Here is a 22,588-nt window from a genome sequence, read left to right on the forward strand (position 1 = left end):
ACACACACACACACACACACACACACACACACACACACACACACACACACACACACACACACACACACACACACACACACACACACACACACACACACACACCATTCTCTCGTTTTAATCGTTTATACTTCTTATCTCTCTCTTTTTTTTATTTTTTTAGAACTCGTTTTTCTCTCTGTTTTTCCTTCTTGAGCAACTGTCGTTGCGGTTCAACGACCGATTGCTTGCCATTTTCTTTGAAGATTTCGCGAGGTTAAAATCAAAAGAAGCGAGGACTCTCGAGAAAGGGTCTTGTCTTTTTTTTTAGCGGCGGATACCTTGCGGCTATTAAGAGGATAATACGTATAATTTTCGAGCCACTTTGTAGCGTTATCGATTGAAATTTATCTTAAAGATTCCGATGCGTGTACAATAGAAGCCTCCCGATTACGGCAATATAGTTTGTCGCAAAGATTCATGCTTTCTGCATGCGTTATGATTGTTCTATAATGTGCTGTTTGTTTCCTGTTTCTTGTTTTTTACCTCTTTTGCTTTTTTTTTCTTTGTGATCGTTTTATCAATTATATTTTTTGATGTGTTTTCTGTTTCTTCTGAAGTTCGTTAACATTTACCTCGAGCAACAGAAAACGAAAAACGGGATAGCAAAAAGGAAAGGGATAGCAAAGAAGCAAAAAGGCAAGATACAGGAAACAAAAAATACATTCTAGAACAGGCTTTAAAGTTGCGTTTGAGCAGCACTATCAGCGTTGTTGCATTCTATCCTTGTTTCTAATGAACAATAAAGACAGAGTGACAAATAGCGCTGATAGCGCACTTCTCGAATACATCAGCTTATGAATTTAAATATTATGAAAAAAAAAACAATATACCATTGAAGCGGCATTAATTCTCATAAAGAAACGAAATTCTTTAGGTGAATCTGAGTGCGGATAAAATCACAAAAGCTTTGAAGCTTTTGAAGCATTTGATTGCAGTAAGAGAAAGAATTTTACCAATTGATCGATCAATGAATGCTTTAAAGCATTTATAACATCACGTTAGCTTTGATAAAAGTACTCGTTTGCTTCTCGCGTGTTTCACGATACAGTTGGGTCAACGACCGTCGAACAGTCACCTTTTTGCGAGCACTACTCATTAATTAGAATTTCTATATTTAATTAACGAGGCGTCTCCGAGGCTATCAGCGACATCGAATGTCTCCCTTGATGCATCGCCATTTCGCTCCTCCCCCTTCGGCTAGATACCTGCCTCGATAATTAAATTTCTACCGTGGCTGATAGGCGCGTGACATTGTACCACTGGGAGGCCCGGGCAGAGTGACAACCATAACATGCTATTGGGGCAGTTTCTTAGCGCTAATCCATCTCGAGCAGATCCCCGAATGCAGGCGGCGCGAAGCGCCCTCGAGACGCTCTCAAACCTGCACTTTCGAGCACGCAAGTGCGTATTATTGTATACCCACGCGCCGTCTTTTCTCATGTCCCGCACACTTAACACGCTCGTGGCCTATACGTCCTCTCGATTCTCGCCAGGCAAATGACTTTCCGTTTCAAGCACAACCCTTGCTACTTCTCTAGCGTGAATGACAGTGAGAAGCAGAGACGCGCAGCAAGAAGCAAGGACGATTAGCGTGGTTACCGACGATGGTGTATATAAAGAAGAAACGTAAACGCAGGAAATGTGTGATTAGTTGTCCATAAAAAGGAAGTCATCTTAGGGAATAATGTAAAAGAAGCAACACTTGACTAACACGGTTACGCGCAGGGAAGAAGATAAAAAATATAATTAAACATGAAAAAGAGAATAGATGAAGTTTATAATGAGAGAAAATCGCAAATGTGATGTCTCAGAAACGATTATATGAACAATTTCGCAAATGTAGAAAAGAAGCTTTTTTGCTTATAATTTTATTTAGCATTTACTTTATATAATTTTAATTATTGCTTAATAAATAATAATAATAATAATAATAATGATGATGATGATAATGCTGATAATGAAACTGTTGGGAATAAAACAAAATAAGCAAAAGCTAATAATATCTTTCTTTGAAACTGTATTTAATTATTTCAATCAAGTTTTAATTTCTGTTCTTCTCTCAACAAGATTTATTCCGGACTTTCAGTTTCACTTTCAATATGCTGTTAAATGCGTGAACGAAATTTTCTATTACTCCATGTATAGTTTAGTCAATAACTAGATATACACACGCAGATCGTTCCTCTCGGTTTCTAACTCTATGCTCTTAAATTCCACGCGAGAAAAGATTTCACGGCGTCACGCAAGAGAAAAAGAGAGTCTTTTCGAGGAGAGGCGCGCTAGGCTGATAGTGTGTACATTCTAGATATACGTAATCTCTACAGCTCCTTCGGTTCCTCGCCGTTGGCCAAGCATGAAAAAGCACAGCGTAGGTAGAAAAATATAGGTGTAAGATAGAAGAACGAGAAAAGGAGACAAGAAAGGAGAAAAAAAAGAGAAGAAGGACGAAGCCAGCGTTCATTCGACGTTCTTCAACGCGTTGAGGAAAACCCACAATAAGAGGAAGGGAAAAGAGAGAAGATGGAGGACAGATGACGGAGACATGGACGAGAGAGAAACGAGAGGGAAGGCCAAAAGGCCAAAAAGTGCGTGAGGAAGAAATACGATACAGCCGGGCCAAATCTTGAGGCCCTGGAAGGCGATACCCCTGATTCGTGCCGACGTATGGATCATACTCGGTCCTCTGTTAGCTCGTGGTCTCCAAAAAACAACGGCCCTAATCAGAATCAAATCTACTGTCCGATTGTATGTCGAGACGACGTGGAAAAAGCGCGGAATTTCTTGCGACTTCTGACTGCTCTTGTCGGCAGCATCCGTGCGTTAGCGATTTCTCTTGCCGCCGACAAAAATCCATCGTTTGACTCGACGAGCGGTCGGTCGCCTTTGATTTGCGTCGCTTTAGACCGCGTCGGAAAATTCAAACCTCGTCTGAGCGTGTCCCGAGTTTTGACAGCCGCTGATGAGTAGGGCGGAAAAATGTTGACAGCTAATGAACGTTCAGTGTTTCAAAGTGATCGATCTTATAACAGTGTTTTGACAATTTAATCCGAAATTAGTGGAATAACTTATACTTTTATATTTATAAAAATTATACTTTTTTTTATAAATAATTGTTTTTCTTAAAAATAAAACTATAATATTTACGAGTGAATATAATATATAAGAATATACAGGCTTGCATAATCCAGAATCATTTAACTTGAGCTCTCACTAACAAAACAGAGTATCTATTCTTATATTCGCGAGACGTTTTCATGCTTGATGCCGAAGTCTGAATATTTCCTTCGACGGAGCTATATAGCGTTTAGACTAGAAAAAAACAAACGAAGAAGAGAACGGAGGGGGAGAAAAAGATGGGACAGCGAGAAGTGATGTTAAAAGAGGAAAAAAATAAATAAACAAGATAGGCGGACGCGCACGGAGAGCGGGATGCATAATACACAGTGGTTGCGGCACAGACAGGAAGGAAGCGCAGCCAACCGCAAAGCCCGCGGGGTCTGAGAGAGGTGCATACGTAATTGCGGGGCCACGCGGGAGGCTCTCTTTTCTCTCTCTATCTCTTTCGCTTTCTATCTCTTTTATAAGTTAAGTCTTGTCCCTTCTTCGCCATGTTCCTCTTTCTTCCCCGCCATGCGCGGATCCCTCGTCGTCGTCGACGACGATGACGACGACGATGACGACGACGAAGGAGAAGAGCGTTGTTCGGGTCGGAACGTGGCCGGTCAGCAGCGTTGGTTTGCGCGCGTTGCTCCGGTGTGCAAAATGTGTGCAACCGCGGCACACACCGACCGACCGGCGCCATCTTGCGCAAATGCACACGCCAGCTGAAGGCGGAGCCTCTCCCGAAGGGTCTCTCCGTCGCTCTCTCCCGTCGTTTCTCTCTCTCTCTCTCTCTCTCTCTCTCCCTCTCTCTCTCCCTCTTCCCTTCCCCTCTCTATCTCTCTTTCTCTTTCTCTCTGTCTAGTTCATCGTAGCAGATGCAGCTTCATCGCGATCAATCTTCCTCCTCGTCGCCGCGTTTCGTTCCCTCTGTAGTTCTCTCCTCTCACCTCAGACACAGACATAGTGTGATTCCTCCGCTCTCTGAGGTAGCTCCGCATCTCGGTATATCGTCCGCCTCCGTTTCCTCCGTGCTTCGGGAGTTTAAGATAGATTTTAGGACCGATTCTATCAACGCCGATTAATTCTCACCGATGCGCGATGTTTAAACAATATTCTCTCCCCATATATTGTAGATAATAAGTGAGAAATAATCTTTGAAAAATTATATCTTATTCCATAAAAATGACAAAGAGTTTCGCGACTACCGCGGTCGAGCTTTGACTTCAACTCGAATCGAACTCTTCACGAAACGGGAATTCAATTTCGTGGAATGAATTTCTACTTACATTCTCTTAGGCCACATATTTTTCGCCTGAGTACACTTACTCGGGCGCCTTTTGCGATCGAAAGAGAATGAAAGAAAGAAAGAAAGAAAGAGAGAGGGAGTTTGATCAGATGGGAGGATACGGGGTGAAATTGCATGTTATTACGCGAAAGCTGCTGGGGGCGCCCGACATGAAATGAGACGTTATTTTCTACGGGAATTTCGTGCACGTATCGGGATTATATTATAAGGCGCGCGCGAGCTCCTGCAGCAACGGAGGGGGATTCCTTACCCGTGGGATACTTTCGGGCCATTCCTGGCCCCTTAACTGGTCCCTGTGATTCTCCCAGTGCCGCGAATCTCCTAACGAAAGTCATTCGCGCGAGAATCGTTAACGAGTTATTCCGCGGAGATTGCGTGCGTCTCGCCGTCGTTGTTACGGGCGATAATTGGCCCTCGCTAACCGCGAGGATAATGACGAGCGAGTTTCCATCGGAGAATCTCTCTTTCGACGGAAAATGGAATTCAGCGGAGCGACTCCTCGTCCTTGTCGACATTCGCGATAACAATGCTTATCGCATACGAGCGCGCGCGCGCGTGCGTTCACGGTTAACGAGGTTGCCACGCAAAAGTAACGCGTGACGGATGTTTTGCAATCGAGGCGATATTTAAGCGTATCATCTCTTATTAGTGATACTAATTGGAGTTACAGTCATTGAAGGAGTCTGGCACTTAAAAAAAATTATGATCTTATCCACATCGAGATTCCGTGATTTTTTGTTACCTCCTTGCTATTCATATTTTTTACTTATAACAATACAAATAAAAATATTACTTTAAGTCTGAGACACAATTGAAAAGCACAGACAACAGGAATAGAAAATAACAGATTTTAATTGATCAGAAACACCGTATATTTAGAAATGTGTTCATTAAAAGAGATTCCCTGTTCACATTTGTCACTAAATCCTTATCTTAAAATTTGGTATCTTTTCCCTTTCCAGACAAAATTTCATGATTTTCTCTGACTTTCAATGATATTTAAGAATTTTTTGAACTTTATTCGTCCTGATTTGGAAACTCACAAATATTTTATTAAGGGAACAATTTAACATAGTCATAATTAATGTTGCTGACATTGTTTGCATTTTTGATTAAGTTAGTAGTATTCCAAAATGTGCAAATATAATGTACGCATATCAAACTTCTTTAAAGTTAAGAATTAAAATTTTAGATAATTTTACCTTGATTTCTCTGATCATTCTCAATTTCTCCGACTTCCAATTTTGTGGCAATGTTATCCTGTTATTCTTATTGCTTTTCAATTGTGTATCAGATTTTAAGTTTGCCGCAAATCGTTTCGACGCAAATCATTTATTATAAAATATATTTTTCAAAAGGAAATTCTTTTCATGAGACGGTAATGAACTGCCGCTTTACAGATCCGCGTTACGAAAATAAGTCTTAATTCTCCGAGCAAATAATTAATTACTATCTCATGGTAATGAAGCAGGCGTTAGCTCGAAGACTCTCTTCCTCGCCTCGGAAACGCTCGAGATACGCCTGGTAATTTTCAGCAGAATCGCTCCGGGATATTTCTTCATTAATAAAATCAACGCGGTAACGACTTTGGTCGCGCTTGAATCTCACTGCATCTCGATTTCGCGTCTCTTTTGAACCCGACGGCGGATCCGGGACGGGACACGACGACGTCGAAGGCAAATGGCCGGGAAATAAAGCGCGCTTCCTGATACGATACGACGAGTCGTCCTTTCAGACCCGTCGGTGCTTTGAATCCTTTTGATTCTTTGAGATCGCCTCTTTCGCGCTCTCTCTCTTTGTGTCTTTCGTGTCTCACACAAAAATGAAGTGTGAGCGTCTGCGCGCGCTCTTTCGGGCGTGGTTAATTATTTGGAGTACTCGCTTTTGTGTATGATACAAACGAGCAAAAGGGAGAGAGAGAAAGAGAGAGAGAGAGAGAGAGAGAGAGAGAGAGAGAGATCTCGCATCGTGTCCGTTCACGAGATAAACATAGATATTTGCGAGGACGAAGTTTTGCGCTGGCGTATGCTAGCGCGCATTTGCAAATTATTCGTTATCTGGAGAATAGAAGCTTCGCGGGAGTTTTTTTTTTTTTATGGAAATATACTCCCCTCACCTCGGAATATATTTCGCTAAAACCGATGGAAAGAAATGCAGGGGGCAATAATGATAAGCGGACCGTGTTACTTTATCTACACCTATTTACTTCGTTTGGAGAATAATCATGATATTTTGCTATTATGTAGGTTAAAAATATCCGCTGAAGATAAGTATAGGAAATAGATAGTGAAAATAAGCGTATAAAATAAAACATGAAAATAAATAACCGAGAAATTCAATGACCAATTTGTTAATCCGTTCTATATTCGACAATTGCAATAAAAGAAACTAAACATTTAACGATCAAACAATTGCATAATATTTTACGATTCTGATCATATTATTATGTTTCCCGTAGAGTAAACGTTTCCGCTTTAATGTATTACCACATTACTAATGATATCTTTCATCTTAATAGTCGTCATAAGATACAAATCAAACTGAATTACATAAATCAAATTACAAAGAAAGTGTGAGAACAAAGAAATTGGTCATAATTAGTAGAATATATTTACGAGTCTAAAGATGCGTCGTTGTTTTTTCTATTGAATTTATCGTTTTTTTTTTGTCGGAAAATGATTTTCGCGGCTTTCACATTTGGTTTTGATCTTTGTTCGCAATCGTAGCAACATGAATGTAAATCGACGCGATTGAATTGCGTATTGGTTATGTAATAGTCACTAGTTTTTTCCGTGAGACGGATTTTCATAATGCAAAAAGGGGAGAGGGGGAGGAGAAAAAAACGAAAAAAAACTGCACGCTGACAATGTTTCGCAGGTGCGCCGTGAACTCGATTTATTTCCGGTTCGTCATTAGTTCTGAGCTCCGCGACGACGGTATCGATTATCATATTAATTTATTACGGAATGTCGCCTGTTCTCGGCAAGTAACACGGGATACTCGTGACACGCATACTCGCAGAACGCGTGGGCGTGGACGCGGTCGCACCTGAATCATCCACGCTCGGCTCGAGCGATCGAGTAAGCGATTAATCGAACCGATCTTGATCGCTTCTTAGGCGTGGGTCGTCTCTGACGTTATCGCGCGTATCGCTTGCTCCGTGACGAGCGAATTTAAAGTACGCTAAAGTAAGAGAGAACGGAGTCCGAACTCCAAAATGATCGGCCCGATCGCTCGGAGCGATCTTATTAAATCTCGAGCGATAGGATGCAAATTTGCGTGGCCCGTGGCGCGACCCGTTTTTTTTTTTTCGGACAAAAAATTTACAAATATCACCAGAAATTTTACGACGATCGGATGTACGCTGTGGCGTATTGCCGATAGAAAAAAAATACAAATGTATATACAATTAGGAGACCGAATGCGTTATCTGTAGTTGTGTCGATTTCGTTGGCGCGATATAACAGTGACCATATCCATGGATTTTTCATGAATATTCATGATGCGCTGAATGGCGTTATACCGTGCAAAATCCTCCGGTTATTATCTAGGAATCAGCCGATCGGATAATATCGCGAGAAGCGAATATCTAAAATTTAACGACGCGACTAACAGTGGAGCAAAGCAGAAAATATATTTTCTGAACGGCTTTACCCGTCCCAAGCCTCGAAAACGATCTGCGATTTCCCATTCTCCTCAGCTGTCCGATTGACTTAATCGTGAGTTGAAATTTGATACGTTAGAATAGAACAGATTGCGGAGAAAATCGATACTGTTAGCATAATGTCATCGTTAATATACGGCAGACTGTATTCGTAATTGTACATGGATACCGTAGACCTCCTTTTGGATCTGGTATTTTTTGGTCCGATCGAAGGACAATCCTGTTTTAATAGCACAAAAACGGATTCGTGATTGAGAAAGAAAGCCGGCGGAATATTAGATGGGATTCGTTTCTCAATGAGCGCCTTGCTAATGGATGCTCAAAAAAATTCCTCGAGATCTACATAGCATAATAATAAAATTCGTTTATATCTTCTTTTTTCCTCCTGTTTCAACAAATGACGTTACTTTATTGTGACATGCTGCCAAGTTTTCGAATACCACTGAACAGCGTGGAGCGATTTATGGAGCGCGATTATTGCGCGTGTGAAAACTGGCGGCTGGGTTCATAAAAGCGGAGCCACGAGAGTGAATGGAAACGTTATTCTGGACGATCCATGGCTCGACGTGGCTCTCATGAAGCGAGGAAATTATATCCGTCGAAAATGTATAGCTGCCGCTTACAGTAAACGTAATTTATGACGTTGTTTTAATCGGTGATCTTTTAATAAGGGGATCTTTAATAAGGCTGCATTCGTATTTCGTGTTTGTATCTTTGAGAAATTTAAACGATACTGAACATTATGAGTTTTTTATAATAAGATATTACCTAAGCTTTAAACCATAAGAAACTGACCAATCATAGTCGTATGTGGGAAGAATAATCGACCAATTATAGTTGATTATTCTTTTCTTTGATTGATCAGTTTCTTATAACTTAAGATTTAAGGGAATGCTGAAGTTAAACTTGATTGATATCGATAGCAGGTACAGTTAATTCCAAATTAAAAATGTCGATAATAGTGATATCTTTAATTCATTTCTGTTCACATTATTCTGTTTCTCATTCAAACGCATCCTTATCTAACATGTTACAACACCATGTCTTGCAAGAGACTACTTACTGCTAGACACAATTAGTGTTTTGTTTACCATTCCGAGTCTTCGCTAAGCATACGTATATACAATTTGCAAATCTTTTTTTAAGCTTTTAATTTTATAAACTTAGTATTATTCGTCCACATAATCCGATGGATGGTGCAACGTCGTTTAGTCCATATGAGCTATAAAATTTTTGTATTAAGAAAACATTTACAACAACAATAATTATATTAGAACTCTCGAATTTTAAACAATACAAAAGGATAAATATAGTAGGCTAATGAGAGTCAGGACATGTGAGCTAATTATACTTATATCATTCTTGCTGAGGAGAACTCCAAAGAGAATCGAAACGTTCAAAATAAAGAAGACATCAATCCAATATCTGATTATTGATTGTCCATTAAATAATTGCGTCGTTTGTCATTGCTGACTGTCATTAGTCTACTATATTTATTCTTTTGTATTATTGAAAACATTTACGTCAGTTCTACGAAGAATTGAAAAAATATAAGTTTTTTTTTTCGATTTTAGTGTAAAGTCTAGTGCCTTACCTCCTAACTTTGCATTTACTTAAATTCTGTAAAAGACTTTTTGATTCCGTTCAGTCAATTCGGAGATTTTCATATGACTGTAATATCTCGATACTTTGGACACTCCAGCATCCCCTTAAAGCTTATAGGTATAGCTTATTATTAGAAAGCCTAATACTGTTCTCGATGATTACTTCATTGGTCAATTAGCGAGTTATACTATATATAGTAGGACAAAGACGACACAGGCAAAGATAACGGAAGAGAGTGAAACAGAAGAGTCGCATGCTGCAGGGGGGAGAGCCAGACAAAAAGTCTCGTGAAATCCTGTAAAAAACGGAGTTGTGACGAGGGAAGCGTACACGAAGAGGAGGGTCGGAAAGAGCGATAAATATCGCTCAGCATGGAAGTTTTTATTGCGTCGAAAGTGCGAAGTGTTCTTCTCTGTCTGCTGTCATTTCTCGTCGCTACCAGTCCGTCTTTATCTTCGATTCCCATCTTGCTCGTCGCGACGATCAGAATGACTCTGACATGAGACCGACTTTGAATTCTGTTAGTGATATTTTATCTCAAACTATTACAACCTATGATATATTGAGCCTTGTGTCTACTAGAAATTGGTCATAGGACTTCTGGATGAAGAAAGAATTGAGCAAACGCATTGGTCACGTGACCGAATTGTTTAAATGTGATTTATTCTTTGTTTCGTCCGAAATCTCGCACTGATGTCTAATAACATGAACGTAAGACTTCAAATCTGTTCGTGTTGCTTGAAATCTCAAACATTGTTATTAAAACGAGATAAGTATATACATATTCAGACGTTGAAAAAAAGAGAAAGTAAAGATTTCGTAAAAAAATGCAAGGCAACGTGAACAGAAATATCAATAATAATAATGCTCGGATATGAATAATTAGAGGAAATAAAATCACGTTAGCATGCTATTATAAAAAGTAACATACAGAGCTTGCATAACATTATTAGAATGAATATCAAGGTATAATGAAATAGTTGAGAATTCGAAAGCTATACGTAGAGCTTGTTTACTTTTCATTGCGACTGCGCCGCGATGCAGCGGATCCAATTACAGACAGGCCATCGTTGGCTCCGATTAATTACAGAGTCGCAGCTGCTCATCTCGCCTCTCGCTGTATTCGTAATATTGTGTTTCGCGCTTCTCTAAATTTAGACAACGTCTTTCCGCAGATGCCGCCGCCATTTGTAACGTGCGATATATCAACGTTTCGTTTATATTCTGTCAGACGTACTTTTACGCTACAGATAATCAATTTGCAATTGTATTAAAAACCAGGAAATTTCTATTCTATGTTATTTCCGTGTGTTCCAAATACATTTGCGATAGAAATGCGATTTTGAAAGTTTCTTTCTCGATGTTTGTGCGAAGTGTGGGAGTTCTCGTAACGCGGAGTTCTCGTAACGTGAGCTCAGAGTTCAAAATTAATGTCCATAATTCGAGGGATAGTCAGAAGACAGGGTGGGAGACAAGACGAAGCGCGGTTTGGCAAAACATCATCTTGTTATCAGCGTATGCCGTGAAGGTGGTGGAGCGGGCGTTGTTAGCAAGAACCAAGTCGATATATCGATCGGCCACTTGGGCCAAGTAAGCAGGTTTGCATGCGTCGCATGCACATTTTGATATTCGCTGGCAACAATGTGCATCCGCAAATTTGCACGGATATTAAGAACGCTGCACTTTCCTGGCTGACGGCGAAAGATGGGGATCGGTTAATTAGTCGTCGTGGTGGTCGTCATCGTCGTCGTCGTGGTTGTGGTTGCCAACGTTATTGTTGTCGTAAGATAATAATCGAAGCTAATTAATTTGATGCGTTATGAGCTCTCTGTACCGCCATTAATGACGAGAGGTGACCGTATCGTCGCAGGATGGCCATAATTGCCCATTCATTTTTGTCCCACAAGTATAACTCTAATTTTAGACATCGTAACCACGCCAGATTTTTTGGCTGTTAATTATCTTCTCATTAAAGTGATATAATCGTTATTACAGTGGCATATTTATTCTCTAAATTTTTTGCAGTGGAATCTTATTTTAAAGAGTAAAAATTAAGTTAGTTTTGTGAAAAGAGTAGCTCAATTTTCAATCTTTAATAGATTTTCTTCAATAAATCATTATCTAAGCTTTAAGTTTTAAGCCGTAAAAAATTAATCAATTATAGTCGACTATTCTTTTCACATTGATTGTAGTAATTAACCGATTTCTTACGGCTTATGATTTAAAACTTAGGTAATGGATTATTGCTTATATAAGAAATCCTTTAAGAGTGAAGTTTTATTTTTCAGAGTGACAATTTACTCTAAAAATCTTACAATATATGTCAGCACACGAGAATTTCATAGCCATTTCAATTAAAAAAAAAAAAATCAGTTTCGATAAAAAATATATTGGGCTTCTATTTTACATTCTTCAATGATTCGTACATCAAAAAAACGGAAAATACGAGTCTAAAACAAAAACCAGCCATTAACGAGAATAAAAAAAATTATCGGCGATATCGCAATCATTACGCTCGCGCGACTTCTACATGCGACACGCGGTCTAATTCGAACTTGGAGCGCAATTAGCGTCAGGCGAGCAACACCATTTCTCGATCCGACATTTACATAGCGCTCTTTCTTGTCGATAAACACGATAAAACAGACGAACGCGCGTCGTCTAGCCGGTACGCATATATAACACGATCTCTCATCGGCGTGGCATCACGCTGGTGGACACGTTCCTAGTGTCATATAACGAAATTAAGATTGCTAATGAAGAATTAATTACGTGTGGGTTCAGTTAAGTTCAATGCCTTATTGTGTATAAAGTGAATCATGATGGTTTCAAACTCAATCGAAGAATGATACACGTCGTTCGCTATAAAGACAAGAGGAAGAAGAGCCATAATACCGCGTACTAAGCGAGTGGGCCTTGCACTTAATTAAGACGTCTGTCGCAATTAGGCCTTTACGATCGGTATAAAATCCAATCATTCTGAGCACGCACGTGAATCAGGTTCTTTCTTCTCGCGATGATCGTTGCTACGACAGCATCTATACTCCATGTGGCTATACCATTTTCAGATAAAGCGATTCCCGAGCGAAGCACGATCGCAGGCTCGCAAGACATCTGTTCAAGCTCTTCAGAGCTGGCAGAATTTTTAAAAATATTTATGGCAGGTAGCAGTGGCAATAAAACTTGTTTTAATAGCTGGAACGATCAATGCCTTAAATACTTATTTTCATTTCTATTTACATTAGGAACAAAAAGTTCCATCCGCATTGTGAAATACTACTCTCGTCCGTATTGTAACATGTAATGATTTCGCCAGTGATGTCAGGATATTAAACTTTGTGTGTTGATGAGAATTTATTTAATTATAGATATTAATCCATAACTGGAAAATATAGGTCTTAGTAATTGTGGGATTTGTCCTCATTTTAAATTACTAATAATTTGTAAATAATTTTAGTCTTATCTTCACAGTTTTGAACTTGAAAAGTTCTTAAAAAATAAAGTTACTCGTAATAAAAACTTTAGTAGGTTCCAATGATTCATATATTCCTTAGAGTCAAAAAATATGTTCCTGATTGAATCAATCGATACAATTCACACATATTTATAATTATTTAATCGCATTTACATGTGTATTACGTTATCCCGTCTAATGTTCTACGTTTCGTTTGTTTTTCAGCGAGGATGTCGAGCAGCGGCGTGTCGAGCGGTCCAGTGAGCCAAGTCTGCCGGCCGCACTTCCATAGCTCGGTTCTCCATCCATGGCTCTCCGGCAGCAGCGCGGACACCTCGAAGACACCCTGGGGATTCCCCGCGACGACGACCACGGGCGGCGCTGTGAACGACGAGAAGCCACAGAGTCCTCTTGGATCCTCGCTGCCGCCCACCACTGGAAGTTTATCGAGTCACGGTGGCGGCGGTCACCATCTCTTCTCCTTTCCGCCAACACCGCCCAAGGACGCTACGCCTGATAGCATAACCGCCAGCACGACCTCCAGCACGAATAACAACAATTCCACGAGCGCCAATAATAATAACAGCGGTAATCCTCTCTCCGGATTGGGCGGTGGTACTACCAGCGAGTACCAAGCGGCGGTCGCTCACGCGGCGGTAATGGGCGCATTTATGCACCATCAAGACGCGCTAGGCGCGTCCGGTGCGAGCTCGTGCGACATCAAGCCGACGGTGATGCTTGGGCACCATCACGGAGCGCCCTCGCCGCCACATCAGCAACACAACGGTTCCAACAACGGGAGCAATGGTCCTGCCGGTACGAATGGCTCATCCGCTGGCCAGGTGAAGCAACGAGAAGGTAATAACCAATCTGGCAATGTGACGGGCAGCCAACAGGCGAGTGCCACGCAACAGCAGCAACAACAGCAACAGGACGCGTATCAGAGCAACAACGGTGTGCCGGCCGGCGGCGGCGGTGGTGGCGGTGGTGGTGGCGGCGGCGGCGGCGGTGGCGGCAGTGGCAGTGGCGGCGGCGCGGCCTCGCCCTGTAGAGACAGTTACGCGGCCGCGGCCGCGGCCGCCGTCGCGGCGGCGACCAACAGCCACCATGCCACTTCCGGTTCGCAGTATGACCCGGCCGCGAGCGCGTACAATATGTACCAACACCTGCAGTATCCCACCACCACCCACCATCACCATCATCATCATCACGGCGCCACCTCGTCGTCTACCGCCGCGTCGTCCCACAATCCGCACAATGGCAGTGCAGCCGCGGTCGCCGGTATTTTCGGTCACCATGCCGGCGGTGCCGGCACCGGTAATGCAACCGGCGGCCTAGCCGGCGGCCTACCCGGCGGCGCCGACTCGAAGCTGCTAGTCGGTCACGCGGCCGCGCACGGAAACACGCCGGGCTCGCCCTCCGCGCAGCAACAGCAGCAGCAAAAGCCGAGGAACAAGTCGAGGACGTCCGCCGGTAAGCGGCACGCGCCTATCACGGTTCTTTCTGTTTTTCCTTTGGGTTCTTCCTTTTTTACTTTATTTTAAATTACTTTCATTTTGGAATTCATACTTTTGGTTTCCGAATATTTAGTTTGTTCTTTTCTTCGCTTACATTTTCATGCGGGAAAAGTGTTCTAGAAAATCTTAAATTAAATAGAAGATCTTTTAAGCCCTCAGATCTTGACGATGAATTTAATAATTAAAATCTTTATAACTCTCTCTTAAAAAAAGATTTAATAATCTTAATTATTTTATACTGCATTGTTTCATAATTGAAAAATGTTTAAGTCTTGAAAGGCACGTTTAAAATAATGACTGATAATACTTTTCCTGTATAAGATGTGTTGCGATATTCTTGAATTATTTATCAGTTTCTTTGCGTAATTGTTTGCTTCGGCATCTTTAGTTCCGCTTCTTTGCACCGGCGTCGATTGTTGAAACTAAAGATATTAATATATAAATTTCAGGTAATCCTGATGCGCATTTTATTTTATCTGATTTTTTCAAATGCTATATATACATTATTAAAAAATCTGACTTATCATATTTTATGTAATTTATACAAGCTTAACGTAATCGACGCCAATGCGTTTTTTGTTCCTGATTTCATATTACTTCTCCTATTACATTAAAAACTTCTTATTAATTCTTATTTTATTTAATTTTAAAAAATTTTCCAACTTTCTTAGAAATTATTTTTATCTCGCTTATATTCTCCCTTCGCTCGAGATCCATTCCGATACATCTTTCAGAAGTATTTTGAATATCGGTTGGGAATATATAAAGAGGGCAAGAGAATATATAGGCGGGATATTTATCAATTTCCTTTATTCGATTTTATTTTATTTTTTATCTTAATTTTAACCGTGAGCTTTTGGTGGCGGTCGTCTTACGCTTAAAGTTCGTTCAAAACACGTTCTTTCCACTCGTTTCTCTCGTTTTTTTTGAACGAGCTGTATCACAATAGAAAGAAAGCGAAAGAGAGAGGGAGGCACTGATTGTGGTTTTTTGTATTTTGCCTCACTGATGTGTTTTTTGCGTGGCACCCACTCGAGAGAGCGAGCGTGAAGCACCACACCCGATTTACGAAATGAAACACGATATATGTATCTACTATATCCCTATTTATAAACGCATACTTCTCTCTCTGATTCCCCCCCCCCTCCTCACACATATATCGTACAAATTCACATAGACACACATACATGTGCAAAGACACAAAATATGCGAAGAAGCACAGGTTTTTTTTCGATGTGGTGTGGCTAGCGCTGTATTTTTGTTTTTGTCACGGCAAAGCTCCCTCTCAAAGAGTCCACGGATCATTTTTCAATGGCGTACCTTCGGCAAATAATTTTTTCCTCTTGTGCGAGCACACGCGGCTGGGTCGCATCCGCGGATTTGCGGACAATTACACTCCATCAATTTCTGTAAAGTACGATTATGTGACGAGACTGTAGAAAGAGTTTCGAGTGATCGATGAACTTTTGGGAAATTGTGCGTTTCTTTCGGTATCGTCCATATTGTCGTTGAAGTGAATAACGCCGTGGAGGAAGGAGGAAAAGAGAAGAGGGAAACGAGAAACGGTTGAAAAATGCCGGATACGCTGATTGCGGTAATAATAGCTGGTCGCTCTCCAGCGTGGAGCGGCGGCGGTGACGGCGGCGGCGTGGTAAAAATCCTAATTCCGGGAACAATGGCCCCCAGCTTCGCGCCATGGAAGCCCGCTAATTGAATCGACTTATGACACACACCAACTAGCCGCGCGCGGAACTTTACGATGACGAAGAAGAAGCCAGATAGAGCTGCGGCGGTGGCAACGGCATCCACAACATCGGCGGTTCATTTAGCGACACCTACCGCAATTGTCGAGAAAATCATCTGTGAGAAGGCCACGAAAAATGGCTCCCGTAACAAAGTACGTCAGTCGAAGTGACGCTTGAGAGGTGTCAATTGAGTAATACATCGCGGCATGAAAAACAGGCGGTAGACACGGGATTGGCAAATATCCTTCGCTCGTGATGGGAAGGAGGTAAGAATGGAACTTGAGATTCCTTCTCCGAATGAACAAATGAAGCGTGAAACAATTTTGATCATTTAGAGGAAGATAATTAACACAGTAAACGGCAAAGTGACAAATGATGCATATCGATAATAAATCGCATAAATAGATACATTGTACGAAATCGAAGAAATGAATAATATCTAATTCATTATATGTAGACTTCCTTTACAGAAATTTAATACTGATAATTTTTTACAGAAAGACAAAGAAAAACAAAGTAATTAATTATTTGTAAAAAGAATTAAAAGCGAACAAGACAGTGCTTTTAATCCCTTTGACGACAATTAAAATCTTTAAAATCTTGATATTTTGATTGTGAATTTTGATAGATAGATTTAAATACGTAAAAAATAAAAAATAAATAAAATATAATTCGATTTCTGTGATGATAAAAACTTATTGTTAAAGCTTTGACAAGTATAAAGAATTTTTGTGAATTTTTATATAATTTGGAATGAAAAAATTTATTCTGTTTGTTAAATTCCATATTGCTGATAGAAAAATTAAAATTTACATTGCTGATGGAGAGTTATTTATTACTTATTTTACATCTTTCATAATATTAAATTAGCTAATATTAAGCTGTAATCACACCAGTTTTTTATTATAAGTAGCGATTGACAATTACTTTTCAATGAATTAGAGCAAAGTAATCGATAACTACTTTGCTCTCTGATTGAAAAATAATCGCTAATCTCAATCGTACAATCGCTAGTATGATTATAGATTTAGATTTTTATAAAAATTGTCAAAATTATATTGATAAATTAATACGAACTATAAAATTTCCGACTTTAAATATTCGAAATGTTGAAAAATGCATTGCAACAGAACTTTAAAATATAAATACATTAGATTGATGTGTTTGCTCTTACAATTAAAAAGTTAATGAGACACTAACAATTCAGACGACTGAGCCGACGACCAAAAAACCATCGGGGAGCAGAAGCTTTATGGAAAATTCTGTTAGGTTCGAAAAGATTGCAGAATACGGCGATAATTAGCGGAAAAAGAAAAAGGACAATAAGATGGAAGAGAGATAATCATGGGTCAGTGCAAAATTCGTAACGGAACGCCGCTTCTTTCGTACTGAATCATAACTCGACCGTTAATGAACAAAAGACACGGGACAAGCAGTGGCTTCCTTCCTCCACTTCGTCGATTTTCTTCGTGCGCCAACGAGCACCGGTAGCTAGGCTGTTTTGACTTTAAATAGTCCTCGTTTGTTTCTATATCAACAATAGATGCCTAACTTTTGCAGCGGATGTTGAATAACAGAACACTTACAAAGGAATTTTCTGAAATTTTTATCAGCATGAATTACTTGATATAAAAATAACGCTGCATAAAATAAAGAATACTACATAATTTTAAAAAATGGAGAAACCATACAATTATTTTATTTAGGTGTGCATTTGGATGTAAAAATAAAAAACGATTCCAAATTTAGCAGAATTTTGCCGTGTTACGATATATCGTTTTATCAAGCATTTCGTGTTGTAATCCGGAAAGCTTCGCGAAAGTTGAAACGGAAGCGGTGGTCTAACGAGCGCTTCGTTGCATGCCTGGCATTAAGGTCGGAGGTGATGTCGAAAATGGGAGCGATACCAGTCCCTTTGGGGTGAAACCGGCCATTTTAGCGTCACCTTCTGACACGAGGACTATATTTCGAATAACGACGCAAACGAGCATCACCTCAACGTTTCGTAGCTGATATCCATCGTCTGCGTCAGAAACTGTCCGCCTGTTCGTTCCATCATTATAAACCGATCGATAGTCAGAGAAATATCGGTACAAGGAAATATGTGTAGCCGGAAATTATTATCGACGATAATATAAAAGAGCGATGAACATTCTTATCAATAAAATTGATTGATAATTAAATTACTGAAAATTTATTCCGCTAAAGGGTGAAACCCGCGTTGTCGGTGAATAAAGCAAGGACGTCAATTAAAAAATAATATAGTACTAGAGAGAGAAATCAGGATTTAATCCGCAATCACCGAGGCGTCATCGAAATCAAATCGGAAAGCAGTGAGGGGATCAAGATTGATCGTGTTTATGCCGCTCTGTTATTGTTGGCGAGAGAGGGATTCAGAACATAGCATCGGCGATTGACGGTAGTTGTAGGCGTTATCACCCTCTCATCTGCGGGTCGGTAAGACCGAAATCGAATTAAAACGCCGCGGAGAAATGAATTGGGCGAGTCCTTCCTGTTAGTTTCGAAATCGATCTCGAAACGCATTAAAACGACAATTAGGCGACTATATTAAATATAGTATCTCTTTCACGTCAGAACCTGTACTTTGATTCTGTAACTATTACGGTAAAGTAAAGTTTCAAGATATCCAGAAAAGTAGGATTGGATCCGATTCGATGCTGTTTTATTCATATTTTATCTAATTGGTATAACAAAATAGTTAAATAAAAATAAATAATATATATATCACGAAACTTCCTTCTCTGTTAAACAATGAATTTTGTAAAATTGACAAAGTCGATTGCATCCGATCTTCTTTTCTACAAGAGAGTTAAATATTTATTGAGTATAATGTCATATTATATTCAATTTGAATTGTTTTCAATTATTCTATATAGGTCATCACTTATTCAATATGTTGATAACTTAACTAAAAACGAAGTTAAATTTAATTCAAAAAAATGTGTTAAATTTATTTTATTATTTAGTTTAGATTCTAATTTAATTTATTATTTATTAAATGCATACGTTAATATGAACGTTATTTATTTTGGAGCTATCCACAAAAATGGATTGATTTATATTTTGATGCAAATAGAAGCTAAAAATTACAAAATGTTATTTAATAAGAGATTGGGCTGTCATTGCTCATTTAACAGTGTAATATCTGCGCAACGAAAATATATGTTACCGATATTATCAGTAAGAGTTACAGAATTGAAGTACAGTGATCTCGTCTGTGATGCTTCGAATCTTACACATATGTATGACAAGCCTGACGAAAAGACTGACGTTCGATTGCTCGGTTACAGATTCATCTACATGGTGGACTCGCAAACGAGCCGCTCGCGTGTCGACAATTATATGCGACCTACGTTACATGTGCTAGAATTATTCCGCCGCCGTCAAATTTCGCGTTAAATTGAGGTCGAGTCATTAATCAGCGACGCGCATTCAATCGATATCGTCATCATCGGCACGACATCTTTTTGGAATTGATATGATTTCCGATTGTTCTATCCTTTATAAAATATATCTCTCGCAGTAAATTACACTACAAATTTTTTACAAAATCCAAACGCACACTAGTAATAGATGTCAACAACAGAATTGACCTGATCGCAGAGGCAGTCAAAGGGTGGCTTTATGATCATCGTTAAGATTGTTTAACAGCTACTAACGGAGCCATTTACTTTTACCTCGAATTTTACTCAATCGTATCGCGTAACAGTCGACAATTCGGTCTCTTGTGCGTCAACGAGAGATTCGACGATGCAATTTAATAGCAATCATTTTCAGTAGCAGCCGATAAACTCGGCTATATCTCCGCGGAGGATGCAGCTCGGAGGACGATTCGTGAAACGCGCATTTCGGGAGAAGTGATCCTTTTATCCATGATCCTTCTTTCTTCTTTTCCGTCCAGAGTCGCGCGTTGTGAGAGATCTAAATTTATTTTCTAATTCCACGGGAAAGAGAACGCTGTCTGTTTATTGTGAATAGAGGATCCTAATCAGAGACGGCCATTGTACTTTTGATTGGTCCGAAATTTTCTGGCAATTCATATTAGTTACAACGAGCATACATGTTTTTTCTCTCTTTCTATCACTGCAAAGTGAGATAGCATATCTTTTATCACTTGCAGGATTTTGCAAGAAAATGAACGACACTCTTTTATAATCAGTCTTTGATTAAAGAATCTTCAATTGTGGAGGGATAACGTCGATCCTTAGGAACGTTTAGAAAATAAATTTGCCAATCTTTCAAGAACATCGTTTCTGTCGTCTGATCATAGATCAGGAGATATGAACGAATCCCATCCTTTTTCTTCTCATATCCGCTTCTTTCTCTCGCAGTGTCCTTGGGGACTAACCAACCACTAACGTAAGTTCGATCCGTGAATCCTATAAACGCCCATGGTCTTAAAGAGACTCTGCTTTTGCTCTGGTAATCGCTTGATATTGGTATGTCTGCAACTCTGCATGCGAATTCTTTTTCACGAGTCACCTGACTGTTTGCAAATCTCTCTGTAAACGCACGTTGATTCACCGAAGTCAAATCTATATATTATTAATATTGTTTTATCGCGTAACATGTATTTATATTATGTATTTATTCTATATAATCTTCAAAGGCCATGTTAGTTGGAGAAAATATCATTTTATCAAAATAGTAGAAAATAAATGGAAAAGTACAAGCACAGAGGTGGAATTTTGTGCATAAAAATTTTCAAAAGTATTGCTTGTATGATGAAAGATATTGAGAAAACGATGCGTTTGCCCTTTCGCGCGATCAACGTGCTTCCGTGTTCGCGTGGGAAACGTTAGAATCGAGTCCTCGAAGAGAAGCCCGAGCAGTTCCCACTTTGACAAATTTGATCTCGCGTTTCGCACGCGAACACGAGTGAGTAATATTGCTGCGCGATATGAACTGCGCCGAATTAATATGATTTTCGTTCCGTCGAGATAGAGGGTCGCGAGTGCGTGAATTGCGGCGCCACATCGACACCCCTTTGGAGACGGGACGGCACTGGCCACTACCTCTGCAACGCTTGCGGGCTTTATTACAAGATGAACGGTCAGAATCGACCCCTCATCAAGCCGAAACGACGACTGGTAAGTACCTAAGCTGTATTAGTTCCTTGACAAACGAAGTACGATTTTATATATATATGTATCCGTCAAGCAAGATTAGACAACATAAAAATAAATAGAAGGCAATTTTCATTTTTACATGTAAAATCGATTGCTTCTGATTAATAAGCAAATACTCATAAATAAATTCATATCTGCTTCATTATAGCTACATTAAGTAGACAATTATGTAAAATATTGAAAAATGACGTGGAAATGCATATTTTGCGCGATAAAATTCAATATATTGACTTATTGAACTTATTGTTAAACACTTGATATCTCAATCTCGAAAAAAAATCCTACGTCTTCTGTCTACACCTTATTCGTAAAAGTGCGTCCTTGATCGCTTCCTTCGCGTAAGCAAGACAACACATACTTAATTAGCACGTATAGCAGAGAGAACGAAGATATACGTTTCTCGCGGTGTAGATATAGTAATCAGAATGCAAGATAAAACAAGGCCAAGTTAATTTCCTGTACCTGCTGATTAATATACGCTCCGCTTCTCTCCACTGTGATTAGCAGCTCCATATCGCAACGCGCCCGATGATGGCGGGTCGAATGATTTTTGTACGGTGAATCACCGTTATTGTGTATTGGAGAACTTGCCTCGCAATCTTCAGTTAAAGAGAACATCTGGAAACACCTTAATCGGAAGTATGAGACCTGATGATTTAATCAATTAATTTAAATTCATTTAAATTGATCGTTAAATTAAACGAGACATAACGCCCGAGTAAATTTCTATACGTGATATTTTACGCGAAATGGGCAATTTTCCACATCATGTGAAAGGCTAAGTCGAGTGTGGAATATATAAATAGAAATATTTCAAATCCAGATTGAATAGTACATTTTAAAAACTATGATTAGCATTTTTATTTTAAGACCGTTTTAAATAGATATCTTAAGATACTATATATAGATGCTATATATTAAGATGATATATATATATATATATATATATATATATATATATATATAGTATATATATATAGTTACGTTACTTTAATATATACTATAA

General features: G+C 39.5%; 1 protein-coding gene across 1 annotated transcript in view; it reads left to right on the forward strand.

The window, feature by feature from the left end:
• LOC105622134 (GATA-binding factor 2-like) overlaps nucleotides 1-22,588 on the forward strand; it is an 85,590-nt gene that overhangs the window by 302 nt on the left and 62,700 nt on the right. Inside the window, exons 2-4 of the mRNA XM_012203567.1 lie at nucleotides 13,396-14,107; nucleotides 14,189-14,643; nucleotides 21,398-21,539. Of these exons, the coding sequence (XP_012058957.1) occupies nucleotides 13,396-14,107; nucleotides 14,189-14,643; nucleotides 21,398-21,539 (1,309 nt within the window). The remainder of the gene's footprint in view (nucleotides 1-13,395; nucleotides 14,108-14,188; nucleotides 14,644-21,397; nucleotides 21,540-22,588) is intronic.

Source organism: Atta cephalotes (genome assembly GCF_000143395.1).
Source record: "Atta cephalotes unplaced genomic scaffold scaffold00040, whole genome shotgun sequence".
Lineage (NCBI taxonomy): Eukaryota > Metazoa > Arthropoda > Insecta > Hymenoptera > Formicidae > Atta > Atta cephalotes.